The 23,596-nt window shown below is 43.5% G+C and overlaps 2 protein-coding genes across 2 annotated transcripts in view; both read right to left on the reverse strand.

Moving 5' to 3' along the window:
• LOC122624097 (zwei Ig domain protein zig-8) overlaps positions 1-23,596 on the reverse strand; it is a 127,171-nt gene that overhangs the window by 64,759 nt on the left and 38,816 nt on the right. Inside the window, exon 3 of the mRNA XM_043803536.1 lies at positions 3,192-3,271. The gene's annotated coding sequence lies outside the window, so the exon portion shown is untranslated. The remainder of the gene's footprint in view (positions 1-3,191; positions 3,272-23,596) is intronic.
• On the reverse strand, positions 10,567-11,612 carry LOC122624098. Its single transcript, XM_043803538.1, has one exon. It carries the CDS (start codon positions 11,441-11,443, stop codon positions 10,649-10,651), a length of 795 nt encoding a protein of 264 aa, XP_043659473.1. The 5' UTR covers positions 11,444-11,612; the 3' UTR covers positions 10,567-10,648.

Consider the following 23,596-nt stretch of genomic DNA (forward strand, 5'->3'; position numbering starts at 1 on the left):
TTCTGGAATTTTAAGAATTTTCACTTGAAAATATCTTGGTAAAATACACAGTTCCCTTTCCCCAAAACGAAAACTTTTCCTTCTGCATAAGAAGCAGTGCGGCGTAAAAACGAAAGGATATTCCTCTGGGTTTTCCTTGTCAATGTCTTCCAACTAACCATGTGAAATAAAAGTCACAATACTTATCGAATTTAGCTCCTTGACAAGTAAATAACTCTATAGGGAAACATATGGAAATTATATTTAAAATTTGCCATTTACAATTATTTTATTTCACCTTCAGTTCAGTTCAGTTTGGCAGTTTGGAATATTACTCTGCGGAAAGAGGCAATTTAATCGCACAATTAATTTGCAAGGGAATTTAAAATTGTTTAATTTTTATACACTTTTCTGTTTTGTTGTCACATATCCGCTTAGGACATGCGTGTCATTTTGTAAATAGGAAGTGCGAAAATCGGATGGTTAGCAATGATTCGAGGCCAGGAAAATCGAATGGAAATGGAAATGAAAATGGAATGGATATGTGGGTGAGTTCGTGGAGTGATGGTGAATCACAATATGCTATAACACATGCAAAAAAGGGGAGAATAAATATTTTGCCAGCAATCACAACAATAACAACTGAGTGAGTGTTCGACGCAGTTTTCTAGCCTCAGGATAGCAGTGGAGTAGTGGCTATTTTTGTTGTTTTAGCCCCTCTTTTTCGGCCTGTAAACCAATTTGCCAAAAACCCGAACAACAGCAGCATTGCAAAATGTTATAAACTGGCCAAAAAGGGAGCATGAGAAATGCAACAGCAACAGCAAAAAGCAACAGCAAAAGCAACACAAATGCACAATGCACGCCAAAACAAACGGCAACAAAAATTGGCATTTGCAACATTTTTTTGCCTACCAAATATATATATGTATGTATATACATACACACACACATATTTATAGCACCCAAAGAAAAACCAGTAGTGAAATCTGTGAGTATGAAACATTTTTTTTAACCGAGCTCGACTAACGAAATTGAGCTGCCGCAATGCCCACAGAAATATAGAGTGGCATGACCCAGTGCAACCAGCACCCACAGCCCAACTCCCCCCTCCCCTTCCCCTTTTGGGGATTTTGGCCCACTGGCTATGCACCACCCACTCGAAAAACCACCCAACCACCCACTGCCAGCCAGGCTTCTGGAACATAAACCAAAAATGCAGTCAATACAAATATAAATAACTGGCAGGGGCAAACAATCAAAAGCATTTTAACCCTCCTCGCTGAAGAGCCACGCCCACTGCCCACTGCCCACCGCCCCCTCGAGCACACACACAAATATTATAAGCACACACACACACACCCGCATACACACGTGCACACATCGCGTGTACGTGTGCTGGTGTAATATATGGAAACGAATTTTCGGCGTGATTGCATCGCGAATACACGGCGTATACGTAATGCATTTGTAAAATATAAAATGCATCATGCACCTTGCAATTTTACCACTTTGCATCGGGCAGCCCTAATGAACATGCAAAGGAGCTGCCACCTTAAGCTCAATGCAAATTTTTGTAGTGGCCAAATTGGTTATATTTTCTTTTGATTTTGGGTGCGACTTGTTGAAAATGCAATCTGATTTATAACCGCACCCCGTGTTTGGAAACCCTTTAGTCCAGAAACTGGAAATGAAAATGAATTCAGCTAACGACCAGCGGCTTCTGTTCATAAAAATGTTTGCTCATTTCATCATTTCAGCAAATGCCTGGGAAAGGCCGGCAAAATTTGTGGCACCCGAGAAATCAAATCAGCGCAGTCAGGCACGTTTCCACGGGCCATTAGCCATTAGGCATCTCCGATGGTTGTTGCCGTTGTCCAAACGAGACACGCCTGCCGTTCAACGGGTAAAAGGACAACCCCTACGTTTTTCGGGAAAAACCCCACGAATAACCCACGGAAAACCCACGGCAAAACCCACGGAAAACCGAGGGAAAACCGATGGAAAACCGAGGAAAACCCCATCCAACACGTTCGCCTGTTTGTTTAAATTTGCAGCAGCCGAGAGCCGCGCGATCATTTGAACATTTCGGTTTTGTGTACTTTATGCCTTCTCCACGTGCCCCAAAAAATTGAAAAACTGGTAATAATATTGTGGTAATATCATTTTGCAATTTAGTTTTGCCCACAGACACGAATGCTCGCACAACAATGGTAGCTAACCAAAAAACTAATTTCATCTATACGTATACGTATACACTTGTATATGTATACACTTGTACATATGTATGTGTGCTCGATGGTTTGCTGCAAATAGGAGTAGAGTATTCGGTGCGAAAATTCGGTCAGGATTGGGTAAATTGCAAATGAAATTATTGCGCACAGAGCGGTGGGAGTGCAGATAGCCTCTTCATTCCGTTCTGAATCCACAGCCCAGTTGGCTCAGCACAAAAATATGAAAATAAATATTAGTACTGAGATCTTACAATTTTCCACAGCATTAAATTTCACTTAGCATACAGAAGGTAAACCCACGGTAACGAAAAAAAAAAATAGAAAAGGAAAAAACCCCGAAATGGAGACGAGAGCGGAAAAATAGTTTTCCCCATCGCGAAGTGCTGCTCGTTAAGCATCTGAATCTCGACCGACAGTACAGACTGAAGGATAAAGGATAAAGGATGTGGGCAAGAAGTTCATGGAGCAATGCGAGCCTCAGGGCACTCTCTCCCTCTCTCTCTCTCTCTGAAAAGTTGGAAGGCAAATACTCATTTATATAAGCTACATTCAATCACCTTGCCACTATTCAAGCTGCACAGAAAATGTGCAAATTTCATATTTCAAATTTATATAAGCTACATTCAATCACCTATCTACATACTATTTAAAATGTTTCATGTTTGATATTATAACCAGCTGAGCACTGATTTCTCCAACTACATAGTTCAGAATTAGTTTCCATTCAGAATATGCGTAATATTTAACAGGGAATAGCAACACTAGAACAAAGTAAGGGTATACTTCTATGTACACCAATTCCTGTAGTATAAGCAAAGTAAGGGTGTAGCCCCTTCGATCTGGCCAGCCACTTGTGGGCCAACTGAAATAAGTGGCTTAGCTGGAGCATCGCTGAAGTGCACGACAGTTTTGTGGGGCTTCAAGTGGGCGGAGGTGGCCAAGGTGGCCGCACCACGGAACTTTCGAGGCTAAATTTACCTTTTGTGTTAATTCCGGCTGCAGTTGCCTTGGCGTCGTGCTCCTCTCCTCTCGCTTTATTTTTTATTCTTGGTGTTTGCCTGCAAATGGAAGATGGGGAAAACAGAAATCAAATATTTGCCATATTAGCTTTTCTTTTTTTTATGTTCACCCAAAGAGGAGGCCACTTTGAGTGGCCTTCGTGGTGGCTGGCGGGGGGCTGAAAACTCATTAGGAACGTGCACATTAAAGACATTGCAAATGATATTTACATATTTTATTTCACAGCGCTTTTTATTTACGCAGCATGCCAAATAGAAACAGGGGCCTTTCATTAACATTCGGCTATTTGTGTGTCATCAGATGAACCGACCAGGTTTGTACTCGTAATTATTCTTTGGGCCCCAAGAAAAAGCCGTAAACAAATTTTTGGGCCCTGTCGAAAGTCCCTGGGGATGAATTCATTTCAAGACGTTTCTTTATCTTCTTTTTCGGGCAGGTGCTTTTTGTTTCTTCTGCCTGCTACATCGGGCACATAAACGCAGCTTATATATATACATATATATATATATGTAAGTTATATGTGCTTTATAAAGTATGCTTGTACATTGAGAATATCTCTGCAGATCTGTTGTTGTTCCTGATGGCTTTGTTGCTTGTTGGCTTGTTGCAGCCGAAAGATAACAGCAGTTCATGGGCGGAGTGGGAGGTGGGGAGTGTGATGTCCTTGCCAGGAGGATACCCAGCCACCTGGGAGCTGGAAGTTGGGAGCTGGTAGCTGGGAGGACAATACAATACAGATCCTATCGCCGACCGGGCGGGGGGGTGGCGGTAAACGGCGAGGAGAGTTCATTGGGTGACGATGACAGCAAATTGCATTAAATGAACTAGAAGAATGCCTCCAGGCGAGACTGATTGGAGACCTGCCGAGCCATTCAAATGTAAAACAGTAAGTGAGCAGAGAAGAGCCTCGTGCTCACTGCTCCTGGGACAAGGATAAAAGGAGTTTTGCGATGGAAAACCTTCTACCATCTAGCATCTAGCATCTACCAGGCAAAAGGCAATCCCTTTCGGGGCGAATTGAATGGCTAACTAGTTGGGACTACCTACTCAACGAATAATTAGGCTCCTTCCGTTTTCCCCTAGTCACTGTAAGCAAATAAATATCTGGGAATTGAATTACGTGTTCGACGAAAGAAAAGCATTACATATTTGCACTAATACTATATATCTAATTCTTTGGAACAGGTGTAAGTCCCGACACACCACAGATTACTAGATCAAAGCGTAAGACAGTTGAAACCGATCTAATGCGTTTTCCCAGGGGAAATTGTGCCAGTTAGAGACTGCCGTTTGAATCCGCACTTGACCACCAAGGCAACCACAATGTTGCCCTCACAACTCCAAGTAAATGTGCCCCAACCATCCTTAATATCCATCTGCCATCTTTACTACCCACATATGAACGTATGAACCCAAGTCAACTCAACTCAACTCGACGAAATCCGAGCTGAAGGACCTCCGCCCAGACATTAACCGCAACATTTTCGTCCTGTCAGCAAATTTCGGGAACAAACATCGTTTATACTTCTGCAATGGTCATGTTCATATACTCGTAGTATGTATGCCAGTGGAATCCAGAAGCGAAAACCCATCCAGCCCGCAAATTGTCACTGGCTGCTGGCTAATCAATTCTGGGGCTTCAGTTTCAGTTTCCGTTTCGGTTGCAGACTCCAAGAGCCACTGACTCCTCTCTCCGATGTGAGCAGTTTTTGGTGTTGGCGCTCAGCCTGTGGTTTTTCTTCGTATTTGATTTAGAAATTTGCAGGTAATGAAGCTGTTTAATGTCTTGGCCAGAAGCGGAGGAGGCGACAGTGGCGAGAGTCCTGTGTCCTGTGTCCTGCGGCTAGCCACTCTTAACAAAGTAGGCCCTCTCCACTCCAGTCGACGCATCTGTGTGGAACGAAGACATTGCGGTTTGGTTTGGTTTGGGTTGGTTTGGTTTGGGGGAACCACTTCAATAATCCTGGGCAGTGCTGCTCCTTGCCAGCGATGTCATAAGTGGCCATGGAGGCCATAAACTAATGCTTGGCTTGGGTTCGGCGTTTCGCAACTGCGGTTTGTGTGTCACTCACATGGCAGAGTCCTCAGAGTTCGGGATGCCCTTGTTCCTTGTTGATTAAATTTTAAAGACAATTTTCCGATTGAGCGAGCCCCAAGCTATTATCCTTTTCCATTCGACGAAAGATGGGAATAGTCGCTCTGATTACTCGCTGAAATTTGATACACCAATTGTCATTGTGTGTGTGTGCTTATGTGTGTGAGAGAGTTGCAGCTGGCAACTTTCGCCTCGAATTCATTTGCAATTAAACGCATAAACATTTTAATTATGCCAAAGCTTGGTCCGGGAAAGTTTGCACCACCAACCAACCCCAGCACTTTCTTTGTTTGCCAAGTTTTTGGCGCACATGCATAATGAAAACTTTCCACGGCATTGTCAGTGCAAGGCAAAAGTCGACTGAGCAAAAGTCTGGCTATCAATTTGTTTGTTTGGCCTTTTGTCGGTGGGCGGTGGGCGATGGGCGGTGGGGAGGCGTGGCACTGGCGCGGTACAGGTGGGGCTACTAAGCCGCAGCAGCTTAGGCAGCAGCTTAATGAATTTACATAACGCACACACAAATCAAAAGCCGAAAAGGAAACGGGTGTAGCCATAGCCCCCCAGCCACATTGAGAACTCAACTTTTGCCACCGCAAGAGGACTAATCAGCTTGGGGAGAAAGTTTCGGGCGAAATTATGCGAGTTTTCTGTTATTAAAAGGCAACCTTAGAAGTCAAAGCCTTAGAAAAATACGCAATAAATAAAAATCAAATTCAAACGCGAACAGCAACAGGAACAGGAAATAAATGAGAAACTTTTCTTAGCCCCAAGAGCAGGGCATTCATCAATGACAAACTCGTGGCAGGATCAAGCTGCTGCCTTCAATTGATGACAATGAGCAGCGAAATTGAATTGAAAATTAATGTTAAAATTAAAATGAAAAATGGTGGATGTGAATGTGGATATCGAAAATGAGAGAGCGAAAGGAGGGGCCGCATACATGGCACCCAACTGAGTTGACATATTTTCATTAAGACAACCGAAATCAATTGAGGAACTTCTCGTAAATTTACCATAGCTTACTTCTTTCGGCTGGGCAATTATTTACTAGAATCAACTACCTTGGGGCGCCAGTGATATATGAAGAGTCGTCTACCAATTATTAGCTGACCCCAACGGCCAACAGCAGACAATTGGCCAACATTTTAGTGGACAGGAATTGTGGGGATTGTGTATGTTTTGCAACCCTTCGGACCTTGGCAATAAAATTAAAAGTCGCAACCGCCGAAAAGGACCTCTTTGCGAGGGGAAATGGCAAAGGTTTTTCTTCCACTGCTATTTATGGTCATGTGTTTTTCCTAAGAGTGAGTGTGTGTGTGAGTGTGTGTGTGTACTCACTCACACATAGCCGGCTAAAAGTTAAATTTATTGCCCCAACTCCTCACCCTTTTTGCAGGGTATATATCTCGTGTTTGTCTTGCGCTTTTGTTTTCGCCTCGTTTCTTTTCTTGGTCTCTCGATTCTGTTTTTCCACTCCGGTACAGATTTTCCCAAAAAAAAAGAAAGAAAAAAGAAGAAAAAGGGAGAAAACCCCATCCCTTCAGCGCCTTACTTCTGCCACTGCATTTATTTCACTTGATTTTCAAACAAAATTTATAAGTTGCGCGTCGCGTCGTTTATTTTGTTTTAATAGCAAAGCAATTTCAAATATAAAGACATTACCCAGCGGAACGAGAACGTGTGCTTGCATTCGAGTGTAAGTGTGTGTGTGTTTGTGTGTGTATGTGTGTGTGTGCCCAACCGAGGGGTTGCCAAGGCCTGAAAGCATCCTGCAGTATGGTATAGTATTTTTGGGCCAGGTTAGCTCGTTTCGCAGACACTGGAGGCGAAAGTTAAGCAAAGAATTTTGGCACGGCCAAGGAATGTGAATTTGGCATGGGAGTAGGGGGCTTCCCAAAAAGAAACGAGCGATGCAGAAGAACTCGGCTAAGAACACTTTTCGAAAACGAATCGAAAATATTGATATAAGAGCCCCTTATAGTAGATTACAATAATTGAAGAGCACTGAGGGCGAACTTTTCCCCTCCGTCCATTGTGAACTTCTCGCCAGCTGCTGACCCCGTGACCTCCTTTGCGATTGTGAGAAGCGCGGAGAAGGGCGCAGTTCATTATTGCCGTTTCAAGAGCTTCGCAGTTTGCCGTTTGCAGTTCTCAGTGCGCAATTGTTCTTCGACCAGAGTTGAATCAAACCAAATCGAATTGAATCCTTGCTGTGTGCAAGGACTCCTTTTGAATCCTGGCTGCGTTACGTGCGTGTAGTGTGACCATCTGTTGTCTTCGCCAAAGCTCGATAACAATCGCAAATGGCTTGTTACAATAACTACAGGCTGCGTCTCTGGCGAATGGGACCTTATCAGTTACGGCAAAGTCAATTTAGGGGGCCAACACATGTCCGGGTTCGCACGATTCGATATTAATAAACACTTAAGCCGAGGGTTTGGGATACAGGGATATGGGGATATTCGACCGCAATACAATGTCCTCGAATCGGTTTGCCCAGGATGTGGCCATATGCCCGGGCGACACATGTGACTTAAAATGAATGGCATCGTTTGCGGATGACAGGCGAGGACCTCGACCAAGGAGCCATCAGGAAGGAACGGGCAGGAGCAGGAGCAGAAACCTTGTTGCTAGATATTAAATTCACGCTGCCTGCCAGACAGTTGCCAAATAATGCGTATTTCATTAGAGTCCAAACAAAAGTGGCGACAATATATGTATGTATGTATATGTAGCACAAGGCACACCACCATCCACAGCACTCTGGAATCGATTGAAGTAGAAGTAGGTGCTTCGCATAGGTCTATTTTTCACTCAGCCTAATGAGATGTTCTTATGGCCCATTCATCTTCATCCATCTTGCATTCGCCGCATCAACTGGATACTGGATACTGGATATGCCATTCTTTTATGAATTATGGTACATAATGTTCGACAATAGTCATCAAATCGAAATGACAACTTCTATAAACGCCACTATTTCCAGAGTTCATCAAGAACAAAGCGGCGAATAGCGAGGGACACAATACAAATACCATTTGAACGTCTTTCCATTGTTTTTTTTGTTTGGTTTTTTTTGGGTTTTTTGAAAAGCACTCACATTACATTCCAAGGTAAAGTAAGCCACTTGGTGGAATGGCATGAGCTTAGACTTTTGGATACTTGAAACCCTCAGAGAATCAAGTATCTTTTGGACACCAGTGAAATCCAACATTAAGCTCTTGGAAGCTTCAGTTCCGAGCCACAGAAATTGTATATACCATAAAAATATCAAATAAAAATGCCTCAGAAGCAGCGCCTGTACATTTTTAAGCTCTTATCATTTTACTATGGGTCTCTCCTTACGTTTTTAGACTTTTGTTATGCTGGCTTGTCTATATGTCCTCTTAAAACCCCATAAAAAAACGACAAAAAATGTGAAATGTTAGGTTTTCAACCCAAATGTTTAATAGTTATTGCAGCCACATAGAGTAGGAGCGGAAATGTTGCAGAATATGTTAGAAAAACTGAACCAAACTGCTTACAATTTTTGTTTAGGCGTCGACGCATACGAAAACAATACGGAAATGAGCACCTTTGTCACTTGCAATGTCGAACAATGCACGTATGAATCAGTATTAGCCACAGCCAATTGGCTGTTAACAATGCGTATGCATTGTAGGGAATCTAGTGGGAAATTAAAATGCAGCACTCCCTTTTCCTTTTCCCGTCAGGAAAGAGGATATCGTTGGCTTGGTGTCAGTCGACAGGCCATAAGCCTGTCCGATTTGGCCCCCGATTCCATTGGGGAAACTCGCTACCAATTTTGCCAGAGTGCTGGCTCCCAGTTGGGATGAAGGCCATCCATTGTTGCCTCGAATGCAAAAGGGGAATAGCAAACGCAAAAGCTAAAGCAAAAGCAGAAGCAGGAGCAGGAGCAAGAGCTTGGGTGCTGATCATCATGGGGGATGTGGATACAGGCAGGGGTGCAAAATTAATTATACACGCATGCATAGACAAAGGATACGAAAGGGAGAGCAGCAGCAGGATCAGGGAAAGGGCAGGGGGCAGGGGGCAGGAAAAGGAGCTCTAGCTGGCAGGACATGGAGCAGAGGGAGGACACCTCATAATAATCACTGGTGGCATGTGCTAATACGATAATGGGCAACCAGTTGGCAGATTCCACATCCCCCCGGGATGTTTTCCCGTTTTTTCCTCTTTGCTATCTGTTTTATTACCTTTTTGCTATTTATTTATTACCACTAAGAACACACACACCATACACCATACACCATTCACCATACACCATACACCACACACCACACACCTATACATATACATACATATACACACATGCCATCTTCCACATATTCAGCACATCCGGCACGCCCCCTTGTGTGCGCCGCCCCCTCCCCTGCCCTGCCCCCCCTCGCACTTTGAGGCTCCATAAACAAATATATTAAATTTTAATGCTTAATTTATGTGCAGATTAATTTCGTACATTTTTCGAGGCGCAGATTAGTTTTCGCCGCCCTCCACCTCCACCTCCCCCTCCCCCTTCCGCCTTCGTGAAACGAAAGTGGAGGCGTGGCATTTCCGCTTAAACGTTTGCTAAATGAATTTCGGTTGGATTTCTTGTTTAATGTTTCTTGCGTTCAGGAAATGCGGCACGAAAAGCATTCGAGACATCATTTAATCCTTATCTTAAAAATTGAATTAAATTAATCGCATTTCAGTATTTAAATAAAACGTAATTTGAATTTAAAGCATTAAAGCGCCGTTACTCAAAGTCTGAAAACTCTGAATAGCTTTATCAACACTAAAATGCAATCGATTAACAATCGATTTAGCAATAAAAATATTTATCTATAAAAATATTTAGCAATAAAAATACTTATCAATAAAATTAAAAATATAACGAATATTTGCTTGTAAATGGACGATTGATATACATTATTAAATTCAGCAGGGATTTTGTTTATTTGTGTGTCTTGTTTTGTGGCTTATAACACTGCAACAGGGTTGTAGCCGAATAATCACTCTTTGGCCATTTCTCCAAATAAACATGACAACTCTAACGAATACTGTGTGAAAGCGAACAAAAAGTAATGACTGGCAAAAACGTAACGCAGCGTAAGTCGTTACGTAGGCATACGTATACGTAAAAAAGCACGTTCTCGTAAAGTAAACATTGAATGCCAATTTTAGGCATACAAATAAAATAGCAAAAAAAAACCAAATAAATTGAAAGAAAATATATATATGGTGGTGCATATGTGCACTTATGTATAATGCATTTTATTGAGCATATTGGTACAAATGTAGCTGCAAACGAAGATGCCTAATCCTCGTCCTCGGACACCTGAGCGTGCGCTGTCTTCGGATCGGGCTGCTCCGCCTGGGAATCATAGTCGTCGGAGTAGAAGGATAGGTTGTTCCACTCCTTGCCGTCATCGTTCTTGCTGTCGGAATCGTCGTCGAAACTGCCCAGCGAGTCTGCGTCGCCGACGATGGTCTCATCCACATCGGAGGAACCATCCTCCGAGGACACCTTGTCATCGTTGTTCGGATCGTCAGCATCTTCGGAAGAGCTCGGAATCGATTCAGCAGCAGCGCCCAGCAGCTTCGGCTCCGAATCCCCGCCAGCCAAGGGATCAGTCTTCAGCTCGGCGGATGCTTCTTCATTCTTTGCGGCGAGCAACATTTGGGCCTTCTTGTTGCGAGCACGAACCCGATTGCGTGGCTTCTTGGGCTTCTTGGCCACCACCTTGATGGCCTGCTGCGACTCTGATTTATAGACGCCACCAGCTGCCGGCTTGGATGCCTTGGGCCCTTTCGATGCGCCGCCAGCTGGTGACGACTTGCGCACGAAATCGCCGGTAATCACGAACAAGTTACTGGACGTGGTGCCCTGAACCCGGGGCATGGCCACCACCATCTCGCTGGAATCGGTAAACTCGATGGTCACCTCCTGGATGCCGTTGACCTGGCTCAAGGGCAACTTGGCCAGTGTGGTCTGCAGACGCTTCTCATCGACCGCAGCCGAGGATGGGATGTTCTTGTGCTTGCGGCGCACCGTTCCCTTGCCACCGATGCGCACCACTTCCTCCAGTTTCTTTAGCTTGTTCGCGTCCATGGCTTCGCTTTGCAACTCTTTCAACTTGCAGGTGTAAAGTGTGTGGAAAATAATTTCGTTTCAGTTTTCACCTGGAAAAATGCTGTGCTTAGCAAGTGGTTTGGTTTAATATCAGCTCGGAGATGTGAATCGACTGTGCTCCTCACGCCAAATCGGAAAAGTGAAAGTGTAGCCTGGTAGATTGCAAAGTCATCGCCTTCCCTTCAGAGTTTTTGACAGAAGCGAAGAAGAAAAAGGGTTGCTAGGATTCTTTGACATCCTTGCAGATGGCAGCCCTAGACTCACAGATTCTTATTATGTTCGGTATTTGTGCATTTAATACATATTATTATGCACTTTACAAAACAGGAAACTGGTAGCTTCGTTAGAAAATGGCATACTATATGCATTTTTTATTTATTTCTAATAATTCAAAAATGCAAATCAACTATCGATATAGTTTCGGTTCCTATTGTGAATATCAGCAGGCTGTCTGATTTGGTCACACTACTTGCTTGCATTTCCAAGAAATTAACCTGCTGAAAGGCTTTTAGTAATTGTAAGAATCCATTTGTGGCCGGAAAAAATACATTTAAAATGCAGGTCAGTCAAAAGAAAAAGGAATGGGAAAGGGGAAAACCTTTATGTGGTGGGAGGTCATGGCAGTGGGCCACTCCTGGCCAGAAAGAAATCCATCCGTGGCCAGTGTTAACCAAACAAAGTTGCTGTGCCCATTTGTCCATCATTTCGCTGCTGGGCTGATTAAATTGCCAGATTTTCGCTACTTTGGCTGTCATTTTGTTGCTCCTCCCGCTGCTGCTGCTGCTGTTGTTGTTGTTGTTTATGTTGTTGTTGATGTGGCCTCGTAAACATTTCAGTGCAATAAACGTTTATTTGATTTTATTTGTTTTAATGCGGCGAGGCGACCTCGAGCCCAAACCCCAACCCCAACCCGAACCCCAAACCAAACCCCAACCCAGACGAAACCAAACCAAACCATTTCAGAGAACGCCTCTTAACTGGGCTCAGTTTTGGTTGGGTTGAGTTGAGCTCAGCTCGGTGCTTCAGCCAATTGCCAGTGGCTGTTTGCTTGGCGCAGCGGAATGTTTTTTTCGCAGTCACTGTGGCCGCGTAAAGAGCTCGCGGCGTTTTCCTCCCGCTGCTCATTTGTGACTGTGTGTGTGTGGGGGCGTGTGTCTGTGCAAGGATACCCTTTTTCCTGCTTTTCTTTTTGGCACCAAAGCCGCACAGTTGTCAATAGAAAAAGAGACAGAGAGAGAGACAGTAGGTGGAAAACTTTAACTTTGTTGCTGCACTTTTCGCTGAAATGCGAGAAATGAGAAAGTGGAAAAGTGGGCGGCGAAGGCGACGAAGGCGGCGGAGGTCCTTTGGCTCGGGGGCGGCTCAGTAGAAAAAACAGGTATGCGGTCATTGTTACGTTTATAAACAGAATAAGAGAGCGGGCCAAAAAGCGAGGCACACACACACACACTCAGACGCACACACATACTATCAAGCACATACTGACCGCATTACCAACTGCCAAAGTGACCGGCAAAAAGGTGAATGGGCCAAAATGGGCAGCTCAGCCTCAGCATTTTGGCCGAAATATTTTCTGCAATGCTGCACATTTAAGCCAAAAAGGAGAGACACCAACCCCACCTACATATATACTTTTGGTCTTTCAGTTTTTCCAATGCTCTAGCTTTTGCTCTTGCTCTTGAGGTAGCGTTTTGCTAGAAAATTTTCGATATTTTTTCTCTTACTTGTTTTGTGATTTATAACAAGTGCTGGGCTGCCAGGTTGCCGTGTTGCCAGGTTGCCAGGATGCCTGGCGAGAAACAAGGACGAGGAGGATCCTAGCAGTGGCATAATCTACAGTTTGTGTTTTCAATGACTGTCAGCAAGTGCATTTGGAGTTATGTCAGCTGTAGCAACTGTGTGTGTGTGTGTGTGTTCGGGGAAATTCAGAGAAATCCAGACAGAGAGAGAGAGGGAGAGGGTGAGGAATGGAGTGCCAACTGGCGATGACTGCATCCTGATTGTGTTGACCACAGTGCCAAAGTGCCCTGGCATCCTGGGGAGCGCAACTCAATCGCCAGTCACAAATGACAAAAATTGTAGCACCAGCTCTGCTCAAAAAGCCAGCCAACGGAGCTGGAAATCTAAATGCACGGAAGTGTTGATATGGGTTTTATTTCAATTTAATTGGTATCTTTCATGGTCTTGTGCATTCCACTGCAGACACAAGAAATGCAGCAAGCAGAACAACACGAAAGTTGAAATTCTCAAATGAAAAACTTCGGGCTCTACGCTCCAAATAAACAAATGTTGATGCGAAAACATATGAATATATTATAAATATTTGATTCATTAAATGCATATATAATAATACTTATTGGGCAGTTCGGTTTCTATAATTCTACCATTTCTTAGTTGTATAACTCTTCTATGGTCTTGATTTGTAACCCACTTAGTAGGAGTTTCAAAAATCGGCTAGTATGTTACAACGTGGAGTACCTGCGTGTAAGTAGCCTGTCAGCAAATGGAAATTGCGAAAAGAAAGCAACCGTCATGTGCACGTTCCTGTATTTCCCCAGTTGTTCCATTCCCCCTCTTAATTTCCCATTTCCATTTGCTTTTGGTCCACAAAGCAGCAGAGCTGTCAACTGTTTGGCGATAAACAAAGGACCAAGCAAATGAACAATTGTCACCTTCTCTGTCCTGTGGCCTTCAACTTTCGCAAGGAGTGGGTGACACTAGTGGGCGGTGGGTGGTGTCAGTGGGTTGGGTGTTTAAGAGGCATTTCCGCTCCTGACCCCTCACCCCTTCGATTATATCGGATGAGCGATGGCACTCACACATATGTAGCTGCACACATCTCCGCTCTGCTGAAAGCGCAGCAAGTGGAAAGTCCCTTTCTTCAATCAAAAATATCAAACAATTCAATTCAATTCAGTTCTTGTTTCGATTCCACTTTTTCATTCACTTTGGTGTCAAAAAATATAAAGCTCAGCTTGATTTTTATTTCAATCATTGCATTAAATAGTCGTTTTTATACTTTTGATAAAAGTATTTCAATCATTGCATTAAATAATGATACTTTTGATCAAAGTACAACCAAGAGTGAAATGCTCCTAAACTCTTGAACCCAATTGTATTTTCTGTTGATTTTAGTTGAGCATATTTGCGCAGTGCCTGCAGGTCGAAGGCTTTTGGCGAGCTTAAAGAGCTCAGATGGATTCCCGGGTTGGACACGTTAAGTTGATTAATTGCCAAATTTTAAGAAAACAAACTGCAAGTCAAGACAGCCACTGGAGCGTACACCGAGAGAAATTTCCAAGGACTTCCCCGTGCTGTTTTGGGAGAACTTAAAGTCGGGAAAAGTTCGAAGTGAAAAGTGGGCAGAAAAAGAGAAAGAGGAGGAGTGAGAGAGAGAGAGAAGAGCAGCAGCCGTTGAGGCAGGCGAAATTAAATTAAGCAAATGCCTGGCAAACTGTCTGCCACACATACACTCGCAAACACACTCGCGCGCACACACACACACAGCCATACACACACACAGACACTGTGAAACAAAAGGAAAGTGTGTGTGGGTATGAGTGAGTGAGGGAAATGGATTTCGGGTGTTTCTGAGGCTGAGTGAACGATTTGCTGGCCGTTTTTTCCTGTCACGCGCGCTTTGTTTGCCATTTTGAAAAATGCCCAATGCACACACATGCAGAGCGAGTTGGCCAAGAAGTGTGTGTGTGTGTGTAGGTGTGACAGGAAGTGCCAGCATGTGTGTGTGTGTGCGAGAGACTCACGTTCTGCTCATAACTGAAATTCAGGCTTTAAAGCTCAACGACGGCTGGCAGCAGAAGGAGAAGAAGGCTTACGGGCAGGCAGGATAAACCAGACAATGTCCGACAGGCAGGACACTCTGGCCAGGACTCGGGACACAGGACACGGGACACAGGACACATGCGATGTTGTTATTGCTGTTCATATTTACGTCACCAAAATGCTTAACCCGTTTATGTCGTTAAAGGGATTTCACAGGCCGCTGGAGCCGAACCCAAATAGGAAATAGGAAAAGGAAGAGGACGAGGATGAGGATGTGGCCCAAAACCAGCAGGACAATGGCCAAGAAAAGTAAAAGGCAAGGGACCCGAGTTAGTTAGAAAGAACGAGCACTTTTAGGGGGTTAATGAACGTGCCTAGCCACCGGCAGTGCCCAAAAAACATTTTACCAAAAACCAAACCAACAAAAAATCTGCTATTTTTCCTTGCAAAATTTCGGAGTGACACATAAAATCGCACGAAAACGTTGAAAGAAATTCTTGCCACAAATTATCGATTTTATTTCACTTTCGAAATTGAATTCTGCATTGTGAGTTGAGACCCATGATGCTCATTCAATTATCAATTCCCCAGTTTACATACTATTTCATTTCATTAAAACTGAACTTTGCACTTTGTCCTTGGAATTTTTAATTAAGTTTTGGATACTCTAGAAATATGGCATATTTAGTAATAAATATTTGAATAAACATATTTCGCTTGGTACAAAATATATATATTTTTTTGAATTTACCAATATGTTAGATGACTTATGAGATTTTAATTATAACTGAAATCGAAACACTTCTTTACACTTGATGCCAGATTTTGCCATACCAGAATTGTGGCTATATTTGCCTCTTTTTGGGTAGATTTTAATTAAAAATCTGGGGCAGTCAAAATGCTACACTTTGAGTCATCCGTCCATTCGATGTGCAATTAACGCAATGCAAAAACTGTTGATTGATTTTCAAATTCAGATTACTGTTATTTTTGGCATATTTTTACTGACCTTCGCAAAAGGCAAAGGGCATTCGTCAGCAAATTGGAACGTCGGGCGTAATATTTGCCACCCCCTTTTTGGAAAAACCCAACCAACCGACCAACCCCCCACCGCTGTGTTGTTAGAAACTATTTTTAGTGCCCAAGTTTCTTAATAAATTTCCAGCGTCGTTCTTTTATGATTATTTGAAAGTGGGCGGCAAGTGGTGCGAGTGGTGCGGGGGCTTTTCGATTGCCAGTGGTGCCGGTGGTGCCGATGGTGGTGCTGCTCATGAGTGTTTTTGTGGGTCTGTGGCTCTGTGGTTCCGTGTGCTCCAAATGCGGAATGTGGAAAAGTTCACCGACGAGGAGGCACACAGCAAACAGCACACAGCATGCACTTGGTACTTGGCCCTGGCGCGTGGCGAGTCAAATGAAAATGAAAATGAAAATGAAATCGGCATAAAACACGACAAGTGGAGGCCATTAAGGCGGGCGATGCCAAATGGTGGGGTGATCCGATGCCAAAGAGCGGGGCCAAAGTGCTTGGAAAATGCGGGCTGTGCGTATAACCATATACCATATGCACTATATATATTCGTAAAATGGATATGGTAGCGGAAATGCAATCGAAGTTTTTGAAAGCGGAAGAAATATAATGAAGGGCAGGCTGAATGGAATGGTGGGAGCATCAATAGCCCAGCTCCTTGTGCCATTCGTAATCGAAATCCCCTTTGATCAAAGGAAAGCGACTCAAGGCTGTTTGAGTTTCTCTCTCCTTTCTCTCTCTCCCTCTCTCCCTCTCTCTCTCTCTCTCTCTCTCTCCCTGTCTCTTGCTTTATTTGTACCTGCAACTAGTAAGCAATTTTAGAACTTACATATTTCCTCGGCACAAAAACCACACACACATAACCTGTCGCAGCACATTACTCATACGCCCCATCTTGCCGCATTACGTATACGCCACTTCGTCATTAGCTTTCTTTCTTGGCCACATTCCTCCTGCAGCATTTCTTTATCATTTCGGTATTTCGGCATTCCCCTGTTGCCTGCACTTTTTATTTATGTATTTGTTTATCTATTTCTCCTGCTTTGCTGCTTCCAGGATAAACAAGTTTCTTTTCACTTCTTTTATTTCCTTTTCCTCTACTTTTTTCACTGTGTGCGCGCTCGTGCGCCTGATGATATTTTTTGGTCAATATCAATATGTGGGCAAAGGCAGCCGCCCCCCCCACACACACACACACACGCGAAAAACACCTGCCAATGGACGGTTGCTCCCATTTTTATCCAGGGTGCCGGCGAAAATATTTTCGCATACCAAAAATCCCAGAAAAGGTATGGCAGCTGCCGAGTGGCAAGGGGGCGAGCAGCAAGGGGGCGGGGCAGAACTAAAAGCGCATGAAGCATAAATTTCGCATTAACGTAAAGCGCGAGAAAAAAAATGGGGGTAAAAAGGGAGGAGCGAGCGACACAAAATATGCAATAATAATGCCAAAAATAAATACCAAAAATACACCAGCACACACACACACACACCGCACACATACACATGCAACAACATCAGCACAGGTTGCTGGAATAAAAGTATATGGAAAGGATGCAGAGGGGATTGACTAAAGAGCGCGGGGAGAGGGGCAAGGGGAAAGAGGAGAGCGGCGACGGAACGGAACGGAAATGCAAAGCACAAGCTGCCTAGATTACTCATGCGCCCCGTGTGCTCCGTCGCATGGAGGAAAGCAGCAGCAGCAGCAGCAGCAGTGGCAGCATGGCACAAAGGGTTGGGAGAAAGTCGCCAGAGCGGGGAAAGTGAAGAGGGGGGGTGGGGGTGGGGAGAAAAGAGAAAGCGGACAGCTTAGTGGCAGTGATGGCAGTGCTGGCGACACAGCGCTTTCAGTTAACCAACTGAGCTTGAGGTTTTGCGAAAATAATTTGGCATAGAACAGCGCAAAATGACAACTCAATGGTTATTCCTTAATATAATATTTTATATTATATAAATACCTCTATATAATTACCTATAATTTTGGTATCAGTACCTCTAAGAAGCAATGTATTTTAATAACATGGAATTTGCATTCTAGGGTACTGCCTCGTCCTGCAGCAGGACCTTTGCATCAGCCCATTGGCATTTGCACATATTATTCTTGCATTTTTTTAGTTCTTTTGGGCTGCTGCTCTTGTTATTGTCTTGCCAGCGCTGTTCTTGATAGTTTTTGGAGCGCATTGCATGCACCACCCGGGCACACGGATATATTTATGCATATACTCGCATACGCAGGTCTTGCGAGCTCTAGGATGTGTGCGGGTGTGTGACTTTATGGACATGCATACATACATATACATACATATAGACGGCGCTTAGGCAAATCCGAGGATGCATGTGAATATTTCCCGCCGCTTGTTGACGTTGCCACAGTTGCTCACAAGCTGATGCAGAATCAGGAGCAGCAGCAGCAACAGCAGCAGTGGCAGCAACAGCAGCAGCAGCAGAAGCTTCTGAAGCTGATGATGTGGTCTCGTTTTGAGCTCGTTCTCCGCCATATCCTGCAGGATTCGCCCGACTTTGCCCACTGCTAACAACGTTTGACAAACAACAACAGAGGCGAGGCAAGCCACCGCTACAATATTTATAAGCTCTCTCCTCCCGCCGACGAACAAAAATAAAGAGCAAAATATTCTTCTCTGATGTGCTTGATATGCTTATGTTTAAGTTGGCAAATAACACGATTTTTATGTGCTGATATCATTATAAAAGTGCTGCAAATAATACACTCAAAGTGAAGGTGCGCGCTGGCATCGTGCAAACATTATCATAGTCCTGCGACCAGGACAGCATATCCTCATCCTCGTATCCATGCCGGCCAGGACATCCATCCATATCCATATGTGTGTGCTGTTGGGCTTTGTGAGCGACGCAAACTGCAAACATTAATGGTCGCCAAAGACAACAGGAGATAAAGGGGCCAGGCCAAAATTCCTTGCAACACGGCCTCGTCCTCTTTCAACATCGTTAGCCAGTACAGATGCTGAAAGTTATTCGTCTGCAGTTTACCGGTATAAGGTAATTTCTTGGCATTTAATTGATGCTTAATAGGGCAGTTCTATGTTAAATGTTAAACGGAAACAATGCATTATGCCATCGCTTAGAGTCATTCATCAGTAAGTGTGCCAGTCACTAGTCAATTGCCACTGTGGCCCACTTTATTCGCCTCGCGTTTTCTCATTTTCAAACATTTTCAAACGCTGCGCGCGTGTTTATTGCCACTGTCGCGTTTTTAAACGCAGCATGTGGCATGCGGCATGCGGCACAGGCTGCTTAATGCACCAGCCGCCAGTCAGCTAAATGCGACATGTGCGAGGAGTAATGAACTATCTGCAGACGGTCCACCCCGTTTTGTGTGCAGAAATTATTGCCTACTTTGGTGGGGCCAACTTTTACGGTGCCAGGACAACTTTAATCACTTTGCAGTCTGATTTGTGTGCCCCTGGCATCGTCACTTCGTGTGGCACTGTATATTGTCAACTGGCCACAGGTCACAAATAAACAAGGGGGGTTAATGCCCCCCTTGCCCCCCCTTCAACCCCCTTGGCCATCCAAAATGCAAATGCAAATGCAAAATGTAAAATGTAAGTGGTACTCTTGATGCGAGCGTATTACATGTGCCTGTTAAGTAGTTAACGCTGTTATTGTTGTTGCCTCCTAATGCGTTCATTGGCATGGAGGGAGAAGGGTGGGGGGGATAGAGGGGCGTGGCAAGGACTAGGGAACAAGAGGCAGCCAAGCAGGGAACCAAGCAACCAGACAAACACCAGTTTTGCATTAGTATGCGACTCATTTTGGCCTTGTCGCCTTTTGGCTTTGCCGTTGCCTTTGCCTTTGCTGCACTCACAGTTGCCACTGTTATCCTTGTTATTGTTGCTGGTGGCCCAGACATTTTTGTTAATTTAATAGAAACGCCGGGCGACCCAAAAACAAACTACACTGCTACCAAATAAACTAAAAGAACAGTGGGGAATTACAAATAAAGGTATACTCTTTCTGTCTGAGTTTAATGAATCCTTCGGTAGTTTCTTTCATGATCGCAGCCAAGGAGTTATTATTACTGAAACTTCAGCCTCCCTTCTAAGTATTTTCCCCAATAATACCCATTATGATTTTTAATCATACATATGTATTTGATTAGGCTCTGATTCGTTTGCTTTTGCCAGTTCGGAAAGCCTCTTAAAATGTTTCTGCCAAATGCAAAGCCTGAGTTAAGCTGCTGGAGAGCAAGAAGATCCCGACTTTGGACCCAAAGCGAGTTCCTTTGCCAGGACAGGACCTTATTACATATGCCTTTTGCTGACAGGACCCTAAAAACGAGTTGCTCTTGTTGCTTTTAAAACGCAATTTTAATTTTGCGCCAACATTAAGCACACATCACAGCGCTTATACGAGTATCATATTATATATAAGCATGTGTGTATGTATTTACTTGTCTGTGTATACCTTAAACGGCCTTGACTCTCTTTGTTGTGCCCCAGCCTGTGCCACGCCCTTCGGTTGGGGCGGCACAAGGGCAAATATGCCGCATTTATATGAAGAACATTTGAAAAATTTTATGGCATCAAAAATGAGAGAGAGGCAGAAAGCGAAGATGGAAAATTATGCCGGGAAAACACTGTTAAGCCCACGAAACTCTGACGGCGCAGGAAGATGTATATGCTCATGTTAAGAAATATTTAAACCCTGCATTTTGACGCGTGCCAAGGGAATAACGCACCAGAATGAAGGGCGTCAAAAACCCAACAAAAAAAAAGAAAAGAAAAAAATGATACGAAAGAAAACCGAGAACATGAACATTAATTAAGGTATATAAGTTCATTGCAAGACGAGTGGAGAATGGTAAAGGATTTGGCCAAAAAAACAAAAAAAAAAGGGGCCAGGAACTCGAGACGAGTCGTAGAAGTTTTTGGAATGAAATGTGACAGCTCCATCAGCATTGGAGCTTTGAGATGATAGCGCCAGGACCGAGGTTAATTACATAATAACCTTTGAAATGTAATTAAGCGCAGACACCATGCGTGCGCATAAGTGTGTGTATGTTTGTGTGCTTAGTCGGTACACACGTGTGTGTGTGTGCGACAAGCGGCCCAAATGAGCAACTACAATGGAAAGCGCAAAACCCCAAGCGCCGCATGAATAATGCATCAATACATATATAGATATATATATATATGTGTGTATGTATATGTATATATATATATATATGTGTGCATATGTAGAGCTATATGTGTCCATGCGTTGTGTCGGTGACTGAGCGTATTGTCATAAGTGCTCATGTCATAATGTCACAGGCATCGCAGCTTTCAACGGCCTTGAGAATCGCCCACCGCCCAACCACCCACCGCCCACCGCGCACAAGACGCCCAGTTTGAGGCCATGACCCCCAGGACAGCCCGCTCAAGTTAATGACGAAAATTGATGAGCTGCGACTAATTTGGTTAGCCGGCAGCGGTTTTAGTTGCCTCAATGAATAACAAGCAAATGAGATTCCCAATTCACTTGCGAAATATCCCATTACTCAGACATTTGGGGCGGCCTTTGCCGGGAATCGGATGGCTACTAAGCACTGAGGAATCGCAATTGCCGCATTCCCCGCACAAAAGTAATTTGCTTATTTTTTAATTTCATTTAATGGGGCGTTTTTAATATAAGCCAATCGGTAATATAAAGTAAACGTGACAGGAACTCTGTCACTTTGGATGGAGTATATTCCATTTTAAATTTAGATTTTTAGAGAATAAAGGGTTTTTTTCGCTTTCATATAGATTTAGCGTAGATGTGCAACATTGAATTTGCAACATTGCATGTGCAACAATGAATTTGCAACATTGAAACGTAGGTAACATGCAACGCAAGACATTAAACATATCAAAAGTTATTTTGTATACATTGTAACTTACTTAATTTACATAATTTACATAATTTTACATAATTAATGTAATGTAAACAAAAATTTCGTCCACCAATACTTGCAATTCCCAATCAGTTCTGACTGAATCCTCATGGGATAGCCGCTCTGACAGCTCATAAATCAGTTGACCGGAAGTTGAAATGTGATAGTAAAAGTAAGTAGTATGTGTGTTTGTGTGTGTGATAGGGGTTCCAGAGGCCATCCCGTAGTCACTCTGGATGCAGTGCATCATGGACCTGACCAGGTAAGTTCCACACTTAGGAGGTAGTATATAAATTTTATATTTATGTTCTTATGGAGCCTTGGCTCCATATTTATTGTCAATACCAATTTAATTAATAAACGTACATATTTAATGATTAAAATAAAGTTATTCATTATAGTGTTTGGTAATTCTTAAGAATATTTCTTCCTCAAGCCGGGAAAGCCAGAACACAGGACCCCAGTTCTTATCGGCCGTTCAGTCTCTTCAGACACTTCAAAAATCTCTTGAATTTAACTATATTAATCTCTATTAACTATAATTATTAATCTACAAAATATATACATATATATATTTATAAAACTTGGCGAATTAACAACTGGAGCAACACTTAGGTTATAGTTCTATTTGTAAAGTGATTCCTAATGACAATAAACAAATTAACAAAAAAAAAGAATAAATGCGCGACATTATTTCGAATAATTCATTTAAGAATCGGCAATCGATGAGCCAAGTAATGGGCTAATAAAATTATATATCGAGTCAGTTGTTTGCATTTTAAACCAACACAACACAACAACAAGACTGCTTACAACGAGTCTATTGTAGTTTAACTATAAGCTACTAAACCACAGGCTGTATAATGCAATAAATAAGGCATATTATAAGTATAGCCTTGGCTTTAAAAGGTTCAATTTAATATTGAGAACGCCGGCAGTCGGTCCAATCATACTCGTAGTAGTATCAAAGCCCTAAGTGCTATTATTGGAGCTACTATTAAATTCTGTGTTTCCCCCCTTGTAAACACGTACTAACAGCGAGGTAACTTAATCAGTTGCTATCCGTCGGCAAATTCAATTCCGGAATAAAATACTTGCCGGCAACCGCAACTACTGGCATTCGCACATCGCATTCGCATTCGCACATCGCTCATACGCCGTGTGGTACGCGCTGGCAATCAACCTGCAAGTTGGCAGCCTAATGTTTAATTAAACAGCTCACCGTCTGATTCGCAGGATAAGCGAGTTGTAGTCCTGGGCTCGCTGACTCGCCTTGTTGCCTCTTTCGCCGCAACCCACACTCACACACACACACACATATGCACCCACTCATACACGGACACACACACACTAACAACAGGGATAAAAAGGCCGACTTGCTGGAGCGATAATGGGTGGTTAAGGGGCTCTGGGCGTTCTGCGGTGGGTG

This window comes from Drosophila teissieri, chromosome X, assembly GCF_016746235.2.
Source record: "Drosophila teissieri strain GT53w chromosome X, Prin_Dtei_1.1, whole genome shotgun sequence".
Lineage (NCBI taxonomy): Eukaryota > Metazoa > Arthropoda > Insecta > Diptera > Drosophilidae > Drosophila > Drosophila teissieri.

Excerpts from the sequence above, each read along its gene's own strand:
- LOC122624098 (XM_043803538.1), bottom strand. The coding sequence starts at position 11,443 with ATGGACGCGAACAAGCTAAAGAAACTGGAGGAAGTGGTGCGCATCGGT.